General features: G+C 53.8%; 1 protein-coding gene across 1 annotated transcript; it reads left to right on the top strand.

Annotated features, from left to right (window-relative positions):
* The first annotated feature begins 3,633 nt into the window (after positions 1-3,633).
* Positions 3,634-11,787, top strand: PABPN1L (PABPN1 like, cytoplasmic). The gene is made up of 7 exons (XM_030581992.1): positions 3,634-3,723; positions 4,373-4,481; positions 5,285-5,352; positions 6,400-6,506; positions 8,516-8,603; positions 9,216-9,361; positions 11,708-11,787. Exons 1-7 carry the CDS (start codon positions 3,634-3,636, stop codon positions 11,745-11,747), a joined length of 648 nt encoding a protein of 215 aa, XP_030437852.1. The 3' UTR covers positions 11,748-11,787.
* The last annotated feature ends 1,018 nt before the right edge of the window (positions 11,788-12,805 follow it).

The raw sequence follows: 12,805 nt of genomic DNA, 5'->3' as shown, positions 1-12,805 counted from the left end.
TGTGAAATCCTTTTCAGAGGCCTGGTTTTCAAGCAGCGATGATCTCCCACCCACCCACAAGCCCCCTTGAGATGTTTCAAGATGGGTCCCCAAAATCACTCGTTGCTTTTGAAAACCTTGATTAAGAACAACAAGGCCACTTCCCCTGTTCACAGCAGTGAGGGTTGTACCCTCATCAGTGGGCCTGGGGTCAGAGGGCCAACATTCCCTGGAGGGGAATAAGGACTCTCTGGAAAACCTGGCAGTGAGCCGTGGCAGAGGGGACGCCAGCAGCACAGGGGACATGGGGAAGCAATTCAGCCACACGGGCAGAGCAGTGCACAGGGTTTAATAAAGTTCCACCCTTTTAACTTAACCTGCCCTCAGCTTTGCCCTTTGCAAATGAAAGTAGGCTGGGGCAAGGCCTGCAGCACCAGAGCTGGGCTGAGGACGAGCTGTTGTGGGTGTCCGGGGTTGGGTCAGGCAGGGCTCTGGTTGCAGGGCTGTGCATTGGCGTTTGGCTCCCGACCCTCCATCTCTGACCTCGCCCAGGTTTTCCAGTGTTTGAAACAGTGGCCATCTCACAAGACTTTGGCCACGCCCAAGCCAGAAATAGAGGAGGCCCCTTCCCGGCCCAGTAACCAAACAGCAGGGGCAGCTCCTGGCCTTGATTTGTGAACCCCCCACTGAAATCCCAAGGGGTCTGGATTCGCGACATCCCTAGCTAACAGCAGGCATATTTCAATGCGGCCCCTGCCCCCCCAACCGTGCAGTCCCGTGCTTTGCACGTACGGGACAAACTCCCATGGAAGCCCCGTTCTCAAACTGTGCCCCCTGGGGCACTTGCTGGTGGGTCCCCAGAGAGCCCGACAGTCAGATGTTGCTGGCACCGCCTCCATAGCTCCTTCTTGCCAGCTGCTGCAGCAGATAAAAACATCTGGAAACAAGGGGCCGCTGCTTCAGGAGGGGGAGGAAAGGAAACAAGAGCCACCAGCTGGAGGGCTGAGCAACAGCAAACGGGAGGAGCAGGGCAGGGCTGGGGAAGGGGAAAGGGAGCAGGAAGTGGGCCCATTTCAGGGGAGAAGGATTCACCCCTGGACAGGCCAGGCCGGGTTGTTTCCCCTGAGGAAGGGCTGCTTTAATTTACAGCTGATTGTGAGAGGGTATTAGGGATGTAGTGAACCAGCACACAGACACAGACACACACACCCAGTCCCAAGGCATCCAGGCCAATGCCCTCACACTGCTCACTGCGGAGCTGGGCTCTCTGGCTGGAGCAGGGCGGACACACACCTTGCACTGCCCTGCCCCCTGCCAGGGGGCTTGCCACTGCTGGGACCCACAGTCCTCATTACTTTAGCTTCAGGTGAATCAAGCCCCGTGTATAGCAGGCTGGTTCCTCCACCATGGAGGTGCAGCCACCTCGGGGGTGAAGCGCAGCAGCCTCACTCAATGCATCTCAGTCCTGACCTGCACCCCTCATTGCTCTCCTGCCTCCCTCTCCCTAGTGTTGACAGTTTTGGGGAGCTTCGCAATGCCATGGAAACTAAATGTCTGTGTATGAAAACCACTGGGGGTTCACTTCATTTCAGGGCCTGCAATGTTCTGTGCACAGCCCAGAGCCATGCACTGGTGTCAAACATGGGGGCGGATGCTCTGGTGGCCGGCTGGGAAATGCTGGGCTGAAAGGCTTCTTACCAGAGCAGAACTGGCTGCGGGGGCTGACAGAGCAGAGTCCAAGGCCCTGCTCCAGCTGTGCACTACAGCACCTGCTTAACTTTCACCAGGTGATTAATCCCATTTAGCCCAGTGGGACTACTCAGATACTTGAAGTCGACACCTGCTTTCCTGGATTGGGGCCCCAAACAATGGATGTCCCAGCACATACACATAGCTCTGCCCATGCATGGCAACTCCAGCTAGCAGGGATCCTCCCTGCAGTCTAAGAGGCCATGCACAGCCTGAGGCAAGCCAGTCTGGTTCCTGGGGAGAGGTAACATGCTAGGATTTATTTAGTTACCTCCACCACCTAAGCCTCCATTCCAAAAAAATCCTGGGACTCACTGCACCCTTAAAGTGGGGAAGAGCAGTGATATCACCTGCTAGCAGCTCAGAGGGGAATGGGAGCAGTAAGATGAGCCCCTCAACAATGTAGAGCTGGACACTAGTGTGATCAGCTAGCTAGTGACTAGGGGTCTAGAACCCCCAAACTGCTATTTTAAAGCACAGAAGCTGCTACCCAAGGAGCTGTGCTGCCAAACCCTCTCCCTCGTTGAGGGAACCTGTAAACACTTGAGCTGGTCTGCCCCCCCCCCCAGCAGGGAGCTCTGGTGCTCACACCAGCTGGGCTGTGACCTCTCTGCCCCTGGGTGGGTCACCGCTGGCTGCGATTGGCTGCTGATGTATCAAATGGAGAGCTGGCGGGGGCTGCCCCAGGTGCAGCTTCCTCCTTGCCTCCAGGTGCCCTAGAGTGGGTTGATTTGTTTGCCTGTGAGAAGGGCAGTGCTCAAAATGTTTGGCTTCCAAGCAAGGTAAAGGGTGGAGTGGGGTCCCCCTGCTGTGGAAATGGGGGGTCCCCCAGAGCTGCCTGTTGCTTTCAGTTCCTCTAGTGCTGGTGACATTGGACTGGTTTGCCCTGGGCACAGGTGGAATCATCCGCTTGTCTAGTTGTAAGGTCAGGGCTGTGCTCTGGCAATGCAAAGGGTTAGGGCTGCACCAGCCACATGTCAATGACGGAGCCAAACCTGTGGCTTTAGGGGGCACTGGGCTGGGTGAGGGACAGTTTGCCCCAAATGGTGAATCTAAAGCCTTCCAAAAAGACAAGGCTGCCCTGCCTTTGCTTGGGGGCACAGGGATGGCTGCTACTGGCCTTGCCTGAAAAATACGTGGCTCCTATCCTGTGCAGAGCTATAGTACGTACAAGTTGCTGCAGCCTATCTAGTCCCATGCACTCAGAACTCAGGAGCTGGGTGTCATGAGACGCTCATGAGATTTTAAAAAATAATCCGTGTTGAGGTCTCTTTATTTGCCTTCTGGCTCTCCACAGCTCCCACTGTCCAGCTTTTCTCAGCAGCCAGAGGGGCTGGAGACTTACTTTAAAAAGATGTAAGCTGCAGTTTCCCTGTAACCCTCCCTCCCGACTCCAGGAGCTGGGGCTTTAGGCAGAACCCCAACAGTGGCAAGACTCCCAATGAAGTTACAATATTATTAGTCGTACTTAAGAGCCTGGGTCATAGACCAGGACCCCAGTGTGCCAGGGGCTATACAAAGGGCTGACACTCTCAGTGTAAGAGAAGAGATGTAACAGGGGAGCACAAGGAAACAGTGACCGTGCTAATCAGCATGAGGGGCTGTGCTCTCGACACACCATGGCCAAGTTTTGTGTCAGGCTTGTGGCAAAGTAGATATTTGAAGGAGGATAACGAGGGGGCTTTGTGAATATGTCTGGTGGGGGAGTGTGGGCGAAAACATGGAAAGTGCTTCAGCATCTCAGCGGAACCCAGCATCTCTAGCTGCTCAAATGTCACTTGAAACCTCTCTTTATTTCTGCCATGGTTCCCATAAAGCCCCCTCTTTCTGGACCCCTCTGGGGCTTGGTGGCAGGACCCACCACCATCCTTAGCAACGGTGGATTCCTCCTGGGACATGGCCGAGATGGCGGCTCGGCAGAAGGTCGTGGATGAAGACTCAGACCTGAGCCCGCTGGAGGGAGACAGTGCAGAGGAGCTGGGTGTGCTGGACCCGGTGAGTGCGCGTCTAGGGAGCTGAGCAGCAACCACTGATGTTTGTCTTTCTAGGGACCTGCCCTGGGGAAGAGACGAGATTCCCCCCGTTTTACAGTGGTGATGCAGGGTGGGGTTCTGCTACATCTTTCCCTCACGGCTCTGGAGCTGTGAGATTCATTGGTTGGCTGAATGTGGTTTGGTGGCACTAATTTCATCCCCTTGATGCTTTGCAAAAGCATGTGCTGGGGGATGGGACACTGAACAAGGGAGGACTTGGGACACCTGGGTTCTGGTCCTGGCTTTGTCACTGGCCTGCCTTGGGACCTTGGGTAGGTCACTCTTCACTGCTGCTGCAAAAAAGGGTGTGTTTAATTCAGGTTAGCCAATCACCGGGAAGACACGGCAACTCTGCTTGAACTCGGGCAAGCCGTTCCAGTTGAAGTCTGTGGGGCAGTTGGGGGTTGAACTTGCCCAGCTAACCCCAGTTGACAAGAGGCTCTGCAAAGACCTGCCTTGAGACAGGCCCTGCACTGTAGAGCTGACACTAAGCAGACAAGACAGATGCTGTGTGGAAGGAAACGGGACTTGGCCCTGGGGTCTCATCTTGCAGAGCTGCCCCTCTCTGCACTGGGTTCTCACGTTCTCGGCCTCTTGGGTTTGGTGCTCAGGAGCTGGAAGCCATCAAGGCTAAAGTCCGTGAGATGGAGGAGGAGGACGAGCGGCTCAAGGAGCTGCAGGCTGAGGCCAAGAACCACCTCATCCTGAGATCACAGGCAGGTACGGAGCTGCAGCTCCCCAGGGAGGGGTTGGCTCCCGAGGGGTGGTGTTAAGCTGAGGGCTGGCTGTTTCATTGGGGGTGGGGTTAACACCTGTCTCTGAAGCTCAGGATACTCCAAGAGGCAGGCTAGATGGGTTACAGGTCTGAGCCTGTCTGGCAGGTCCTTGTAAAATACCTCCCACCCCCTGCACCTTCCACCCTCTGCAGGGGCCTTAGTGCCTCTCTGGTGATGACTTGCTCTAAGGACACAATGTGGCATGTTTGGGGTAACACTCCCTCTTCCCAAAGGGGGACAGACCCCAAATGAGGAAGCGAATAAACACAGAGGGCTGCAGGACTGGTTCCCTCAACCGAGGCTTGGGCCTAGCAGGGCATCAACATGCTCAGCTCTCCCCTCTGGAGATTGTGGTTCAGATACGTCGGTCACACGTGAAATGAGTTTGGTGGCCTCAGCCTAGTTTGTCTGTAATGCCCATTGCATGGTTTGCCATGACTAGAGAGGCCCTGGAGTGGAATGGGGGGGGCTTAGGCACGTTGGCAGCTTTGGAGATTAGGGGTGCTCAGGACAGAAGTGGCAGGAGGTGGTGGGTGGAGGAAGCATGTCCTGAGAATAAACAGACACCTCCTCTTTCACCTTTGAGGAGACCTCTTGCTCCGAAGGCCTGAGGGGCTAGTAATTCAGTCTCTAGGGCTGTCAGGGTCGCCCTCCCATCAGCACCAACCTCACTTGGCCAGAAACCCCACTGCCCCCCTGTTGCTCTCTTTCTGTGCAGCATCTTCAAGGGAATCCTTGTCTCTGCAGGTATTCCCTTTCCTAGGACAGCAGAGGAGAAAATCGAGGCGGATCAGAGATCCATTTACGTGGGCAATGTAAGTGGGACAGGTCAAAAACCACGAGACCTCCCTCTTCAGTGAAGTTCCCAGGGCACAAAGCTCAGCAGAGCTGCTGCTCCTTGTGCTAATGGGCTAGGGGTGGGATGTGTCCCAAGACGGTCTGTCCCAGCCCTCCTGCTAGGAGCAGAGCTGGATGAACAACATGTTACTGGATGTGCTTAGCATCCCCTTCTATGGGGGAAAAGGGTGACAGCCACTGTCTTGAACTTATTTCAAACTTATCTGCCATTATTTCTACCATTAGCCTTGTTTCTGGGGCTCCCTTGTGGATATTCAAAAACACAAGTGGCTTTGCTTGGGCCTAGCTAGGCCACACGGTGTTGTTTCTGTTCCCTGACTAGATGGTCAAGGCTTAGATTCAGGCTTCCAGCTGGAATGTCTGATTCTTTCTAGCCAAGAGTTACACCGGTGCAGTGAGCAGCCAGCACGAGGCTCAGGCACTGCGGCTGTGCTGTGGGTCTATGCGAGGCCTTGTGAGCCAGTGTCACCCGAGCCAGCAAGCGTCTTGCTGAGAATCCTTGTGGAGGACAAGGCCAAAAGCTGATGAACGCAGCCCGAGCTGATTCACTTCTTGATTGGCGCAGATGTTCCCAGGAAGGGCTCGGTGGCATTAGCCTAGCTCTGCATAACATACTTTCTAAAAGCACTGAATCCAGAGGCAGATGCCTGAGGGGCAAATCTCATGTTCTGATGTGCTCCAAACAGGAGCTCCTCGACATGGGGTTAAAATCTACCCACTGCAGTGAGTGGGCATTGAACCAGCTTCCAATATGTGCCCTGCACATGGGGCAAATTCACTGGCTGGTGCCACTGCTGAGCTTCCCTGTATAATAGCTGGGCATGGGGCACCTCATAAATCAATGTTATTTATTATCACTGTTTAGTGCTTGGATGCCGCCCTGAATAATTTGAGCTACTGGAAGGCTGAGCCACTGCAAATGATATTCTGGGGCTGGCTGGCAGGGCATGTGCATGGGCACGTGCCCTTGGTGGCATCTGAATGGAATGGGGCTGTCTTTGCAGGTGGACTATGGTGGAACAGCAGAAGAGCTGGAGTCCCATTTCAATAGCTGTGGGCAGATCAACCGAGTGACCATCCTCTGTGATAAATTCTCCGGACATCCCAAAGGGTCAGTGCTGTGCTCAAGGGATCCTTGGATTGTGGCAGTTTGGGGTGGGGTATGGTGGGGAGGGGAATATGTTCTGAGAACACGACGCATGATCCTCATATCTTTGCTGTAGAAATTACTTTCCCTGAGCCCCGTTTACTAGGGAGGCGGCTATTCCTATTTCGTCTCCCGTCTTCAGCTGGGATCACCAGATCTCTGCCGAAACCTTGGCTCTCTCTGACTTCCAGCATCTGCAGGGAAACCAGCTGTAGGACCAGCATTGCTTTGGGTTGGCGTTTAAGGTTTCTTTCATTGTCCTCTTCCTCTATTGCTGCCCACCTTGGGTGCAGAAAGCTCTTCTGCAGACCTGGCATGTCTGGCTGTGGAGGCTAAGTCCGAAGCCCAGTGCTTTATTCCTTCCTCTTACTGATGTTTGAAACTTGGTCTGGAAACTTGTCAATATCACTTCTGCCTCTGCTGATGTGCTCCTTCCGTCTGGCACAAGCTGGGATGGAAGGCCCTGGGGAGAATGTGTCTGAACTTTCAATACTTCGCTGATTTAATGATTAGTGTCAGCACAGCGCTGGCAATTGGGCTCTTAACATGTGCTTCCTCTGTTGGCTTGGCAGCAGCATTGCACAAAATGCCGTGTGTCCTAAATATATAACCTGGGGAGGTTGGGTATTTTTAAAGTGACTGTTTGAAAAATATATATATATTGCGCAAAACAAGGCACGGGTCCATTCTGTCCCATACACCTGTTCAGATTTGCGTAAGCAAGGCCACAAAGGGTGTGTGTGTGCATATTCTGTACAAGAGTGCTGGTCTCTGTGTTTGCATGAGTACGCTCCAGTAAGGAACAAGGTAATTCAATGGGATATTGCAAAAGATCCATCATATTCCAGGCCAGGTAATGGCTTAATATGCTCAGTATGTCTCAATCTATAGCCCACTGCCCTCAGGAGGAGAGAGGAGCTCTTCTGACAGCCTCTCCAGCTAGTTCTCCATACATACTCCAGCCCTGTCCTTGTCAGCAGAATAAATGTTAGCCACCTACATGTAAACACCTCCCTCTACATTAAAACAGAGGTGTATATTTTTATTTCTATAACTAACTTGGCCGCTGCTTCTCTCCTCTCGCATAGCAGAGTCATGGGCTGGCGGTCTCCCTGCATTATAGAAAGTCAGGATTTATTCTGAATGTGCTGACAACGTGCTCGGTGCTATGGGACACCCATAAAGTTGGTCTCTGTCCCAGACAGCCTGCAAGTGAAGGCGCTAGTCCTGCACTGGGAGAGTGTGGGTGGAATTCACTTCCTGTGCAGATCCCCATTTACTTCAGTGGGCCTCTGTGCAGGCCCAGCAGTCCAGTCAAGTGCCATCACAATTGCAGTATCAGAGCCTAAATCTGCCAGGGATTCAGAGCTATCGCATGATTTCCCTGGTCATTGAAGCTGGAGAATTTTCCTTGATTCAAAATCCCCTGGAAAGCTTAGCTCCGAGTGCTTTTCCTATCTCTAACCATGCTATAACGCTCTGCTACTGGGCCAGTCCCAGTCGCAATCTGGACTCAATAGCATCTGTCTAGCAAGAGCTGTACTTGAATGCAAGGTGCGAGCTCAGTTTCAGATTGGTGCATGGGGCTGTATGCTGCCTAGGCAGGCTATCTAGAGCACGGCTTACCAGCTGGTGAGAGAGATCGCAGCCCAGGGAAAGAGCATTGGCAACCATTGTGCTCTAAAAATTGTTTAATGGTTGATCGCACGACTGAATAATATGAACCGATGGCAGTAGGTATTGCTCCAGTGTCAGCCATGGTGTGGTCTGCTACCCTCCATTTTCTCAGCTCTGTCTGGAGAGGTGCCTACTCAGTTATCTGAAGCAAAAGCCTTTAGAGTGGCAGGACAGATTCCCCATGCTGAGCAGCAGACCACAATGTTACCTGGCCACCTGCGGGGGTTACCGTGTTGGGACCTCCCCGAGCAGATGTTGCAGTGCAAAGGGGACCCTGTCTTCCTTTCCCTTTCCAGGTATGCATACATTGAGTTTGAGGACAAGAGCTCTGTGAAGGCAGCGGTAGAGCTGGACAAGAGCATGTTCAGAGGTCGGGTCATCAAGGTAAGGACACCGGGCCCAACAGGGGTGCAAGGCAGGAGTGACTAGTGCCATGAACCTAGGGAGGGATTTGCCTTCCTGACAAACGCATTTGGCCTCCTGTGGGTCTGCACCCGGACAACAGACAGAGCTAGAGATATGTCATTGGGCTGCAGCTGTTTGTACTTGATTCAGGTGACTCTGGGCACTGAAAAGAAGGCATCCTAGTGCTGAGTCTATGCCTCCAGGTCTCCCAGGGCGCAGGCCTCAGTCAGGGTCTGAGCTGCTCCTGCCTGGCTCCAGCTTCTTTGCTGTGGGTTCCATGGGTTTTGCCTCTTGCTTCCCTCCTCAGAGACGCTGCCTTCTGCCTGGCAACAGGCCTTTCCCTCTGGGGACGAGTGGCCAGCTCCACTCAGGGAGGGCCCTTCGGTGCCATTGCCTATAGCCTGGGGAAATGTAGCACTTGTGGCCACCTTCAGAGCCTGCTCCCTGCTCCCTCCTGGGCTGGGAAGCTGCTGCTGTTGGTTCACCAAGACCTGGGAATACACTGTCTATGATTTGAGTGGGAGATGCAGCTTGCGAGGGAAGTGTGGGGGCAGGGGTCCTGGCCACTCCTTGATCTTTTACTTGTCTCAGGTGCTGCCCAAGAGGACCAACATGCCAGGTATCAGCACAACTGACCGTGGTGGCTCAAGGGGCCGTTTTCCAAGCAGGGGGGGCCTGTCGCAAAGGGCAAACGTCTATGGAGCACTGAGAGCAAGATCCCGAGGGAGAGTGTACAGGTGAGAGGTGATATTCCCTGCTGACGGGAGGTCAGTGGTAGAATGTGCTCTCCTGCATGGCAGGATTTGGTTCAGGGTGTCTCCAGGCCTGTCGCTGTGCTAGCAAAATCAGCTTTGCAAATGGCATGAGAGAAGCATTTTCCCTGGTCGCTAGGTGTCCCAAGCATAGGCTGTCCCTATCAGACCAGCTGCTGGGTGGCCAGCACTCCAGAAGCTCTGGGAGGCTGGGAGTATAACAAAGCACGTACCTAGCTCTTTCTATGGGTAAACACCAGCAGAGCCCCTCCACCTACCAGGGAATGGGGGAATATTTATCCCTGTTTTCCAAAAGGAGCAAACCCCAAGGTGTACACCTGCCTCAAAGCTGCACACTCCGTGTCTGCACTAGACTCTTCTGTGAGCTTTCCTCCATGGCTACCTGCAGTACTACGAACAGTGTGAGCGCTACTATAGACTGGCTGTTGGCGCTTCGGTCTCTGGGCGGCCTGCTTGGCCTTGCTCAGAACAGATCTAGGTGACATAGGAATGAAAATGAGGCCCAGGTAACTGCCAGCTATGCAAGTGCTCCCCTCGGTGGGAAAACTTGGGAGAGAAATGTCTAGCAGAACCAAGGCTGTTGAGTCAACCCGCAGCACCATGCTTACTCCCGTAGCCCAGGCTGCCTCTCTGTTGTAATGAACTCTTTGTTTAATTGCTGGCAACTGCCTGTGTTTGTTCTGCAGTAATCCTTTCCTTGGTTCGTGGTGGGTTTCCACTCGGACTCCGAAGTCACTCCAAGTGTCAGTCCATGTAAGCTGCCCCATTTCGAAGAGGAGGCAGGGGTGTGCAAGAACACAGACAGGACTTGCTAGGGGCAAGGGGAGCAGGGGGTTAATCAACATGAGCCTTGATACTTCTGGCTCCCCCCAGTAAAACCAGAGTAGTGTTCCCAATGGTGTCAGAGATGCGGGGGGCGATTCCCGCAGAAATAGTCTCCTAAGGGCTTGAGGATGTTACTTGAGAGAGAAGCCTGCACTAGAAGCCTATTCCTCTCCTGGTCCCATGGGCAGTCACATGCTGTTAACATCACCCGGGTGTCCGCATGGCAAGCAGAAGGCTGGGAGCTGCGCACAGATGTGAACGTGGGCAGCCTGGCAGGGCCTGTGGGCGGCAGCTCTCCTGCAACTGAAAGGGACAGAAATGAGCAGTGACTCTTGTGGGACATGGATGCCCACGGCACGCAGTACCTGTGAATGTCCTTCCACCTCAGTGACCCAAGAATGGCTGGCTTGGAGGCACACTGGGACCAATTCTCCAGTCCATGCCTGGGCTTCCTGCTTCAGCATGAAAATGACCCCGTTGCTAGATACTGCTTGCTCTGCTGTATAGGCTCACTGTGGCTAGCTGGGTTTATTCCTGTGGCGTAGGGAATTCCTCTTGACCCTTCCATCCTGGCAGCATGGTCTACCTGAGCGCAGCCCTAGGAATTGGCTACTCTGGGGATCTATTCCCAGATCTGCCACTGACTTGGCAAGTCACTTCCCCATCTGTGCCTCAGTCTCCTGGCGGGATTGTGCTAACGAAATGCTTGCACAGCACTCTGAAGACGCAGGGTGCTAGGTAACAGTTCTGCGGGCAGGCCTGTGCCCTGCAGTTTGGAGTTTATTTGTATGTTCCGCTCACTCCAGCATCGGTCCAGCCCAGGAGTGGATGGGGGCTCCCTTCAGGGCCACTCACCGCCAGGGGCGGCTCCAGGCACTAGCACGCCAAGCGCATGCCTGGGGTGGCAAGCCACGGGGGGCGCTCTGCCGGTCGCTGCGAGGGCAGCAGGCAGGTTACCTTCGGTAGCATGCCTGCGGAGGGTCTGCTGGATCCGCGGCTTTGGTGGACCTCCTGCAGGCATGCCGCCGAATCTGCGGGAATGGGGATCTCCCGCAGGCAAGCCGCTGAAGGCAGCCTGCCTGCCGTGCTTGGGGTGGCAAAATACCTAGAGCCGCCCCTACTCTCTGCTGCCTGAAAAATGGATGCTGAGCCTATCAAGGCCCCTATGCCCCGCTGATGAGAGACCAGCAGTGGAACGAGTCAGTCTCATGTGGTGCCATCGCCAGGTGGAATGGGCTATTACGCTGTGAGCTGCAGCCGCTTGGAAGCAAGGAGATAAGAGCTGTCTCTGGGCTGCACTGAGGACCAGGAATGCTGCTCGTTGGTCTGTGTGAGGCCTGGGGCAGCCAGGCCATCTCAAATGGCAGGTGTCTCCCACACTGAAGAGCAGACACAGTTTTGATTCGGTAACTGACTAAATCACTGACCTGAGACCGTTGCCTGAGCCGGCCTGTGCTTTCTGATGCTGCTTTTGTTCTTGTCTAGGGGTCGTGGCAGGCTATCGCTGTGGTACTCTCCCTACTAGGCCGAAGGATGGGATGACGCTGGAGACTCCAACAGGGCTGGATTTAAAATCAGGGGATGGGAGAGGGGTTTAAAGAGAACCTACCCGAGCAAAGAAGTCTGGACGATTTTAATATTTTTGCCTGGATAGAACAGTGCAGTTGCACGTTGTGCAGTTAAGCGGGTGAGTTGTTCTGAGGGAGAATGGAGCCAGGCTACCCCTAGCACAGCTGGATGCTCACCATACTCAGTGCCAGAGCCACACTGGCACTTTCCAGGAGCCACAGGCTTGCCCCAAGTTTGGTTACAATGTCAAATCCTTCTTGTTGAACCCAATATTCTCCCAGCTAGAAAGAACAGCTGATCTCCAGGCATACATGGCGCACTCCTGACAGCGAATAGGAGCAGAGTTCACCAGATGATTGGCTTTATCCTCATCCTGTAGAAGCTGGAGGACAGGGCTTCATGTTAGGACTCCATATAAGCCAGATTTGGCCCTCTGGCAACTATCTAGCAGGGATGTGGGTGGGTGGGTGCTTCTGGAGGACTCTGCAGAGCATTCAGACAGGGCTATGTTGGAGCGATGGGAATAGCAGGGAGCATGGGAAAACAATCCCTCTAGGAGAAGTGAGCTGTAGGATGTTATGTTTCCAAAACTGTCAGCTGTGCTTCAGCTGGGTCACAGCTGTCAGGAGCATCTCTCTGCTCCACCTGCTGCTGCCACCGTGTGAGAAGGTCTAAACCCCTCCTGCTGCCAGACTGGAGAAACAGGTGCCTCCACTTTGCTCTCTGCGACTCACTCCTTCAGCTTGTCCTGTGGATCATGGATGCTGACATCTCTTTAGCACAGGCAGGTCCTCAAGACCCTGCAAGGACAGTGGGATCTCTTCTACCCTCTGTAAGGGCAGGGGTAAGATTCTGGGACACCGCTTAAGTTCAGATCTGGCTTTATTTTTTTAACTTAACTGTAAAAACCTCATTAGGGTCTTAGATATATTTTTGCACGGGAAATCCAAACCTTTTCCATTGAATTAAATTAACTCATTAGGACTTTGTCTCCCTAAGTGTGTGGTTCTGATT

Source organism: Gopherus evgoodei, chromosome 12 (genome assembly GCF_007399415.2).
Source record: "Gopherus evgoodei ecotype Sinaloan lineage chromosome 12, rGopEvg1_v1.p, whole genome shotgun sequence".
Classification (NCBI taxonomy): Eukaryota; Metazoa; Chordata; order Testudines; family Testudinidae; genus Gopherus; species Gopherus evgoodei.
Note: the sequence above shows the minus strand (reverse complement) of the source record. Positions and strands in the feature narration are given on the sequence as shown.

What these genes read in the sequence shown, in the direction of transcription:
- PABPN1L (XM_030581992.1), top strand. Translation starts at nt 3,634, where the DNA reads ATGGCGGCTCGGCAGAAGGTCGTGGATGAAGACTCAGACCTGAGCCCG. An exon ending in TTCTCCGGACATCCCAAAGG is followed by an intron (nt 6,507 to 8,515) that starts GTCAGTGCTGTG and finishes TTCCCTTTCCAG; the next exon opens with GTATGCATACATTGAGTTTG. An exon ending in TCAGAGGTCGGGTCATCAAG is followed by an intron (nt 8,604 to 9,215) that starts GTAAGGACACCG and finishes TACTTGTCTCAG; the next exon opens with GTGCTGCCCAAGAGGACCAA.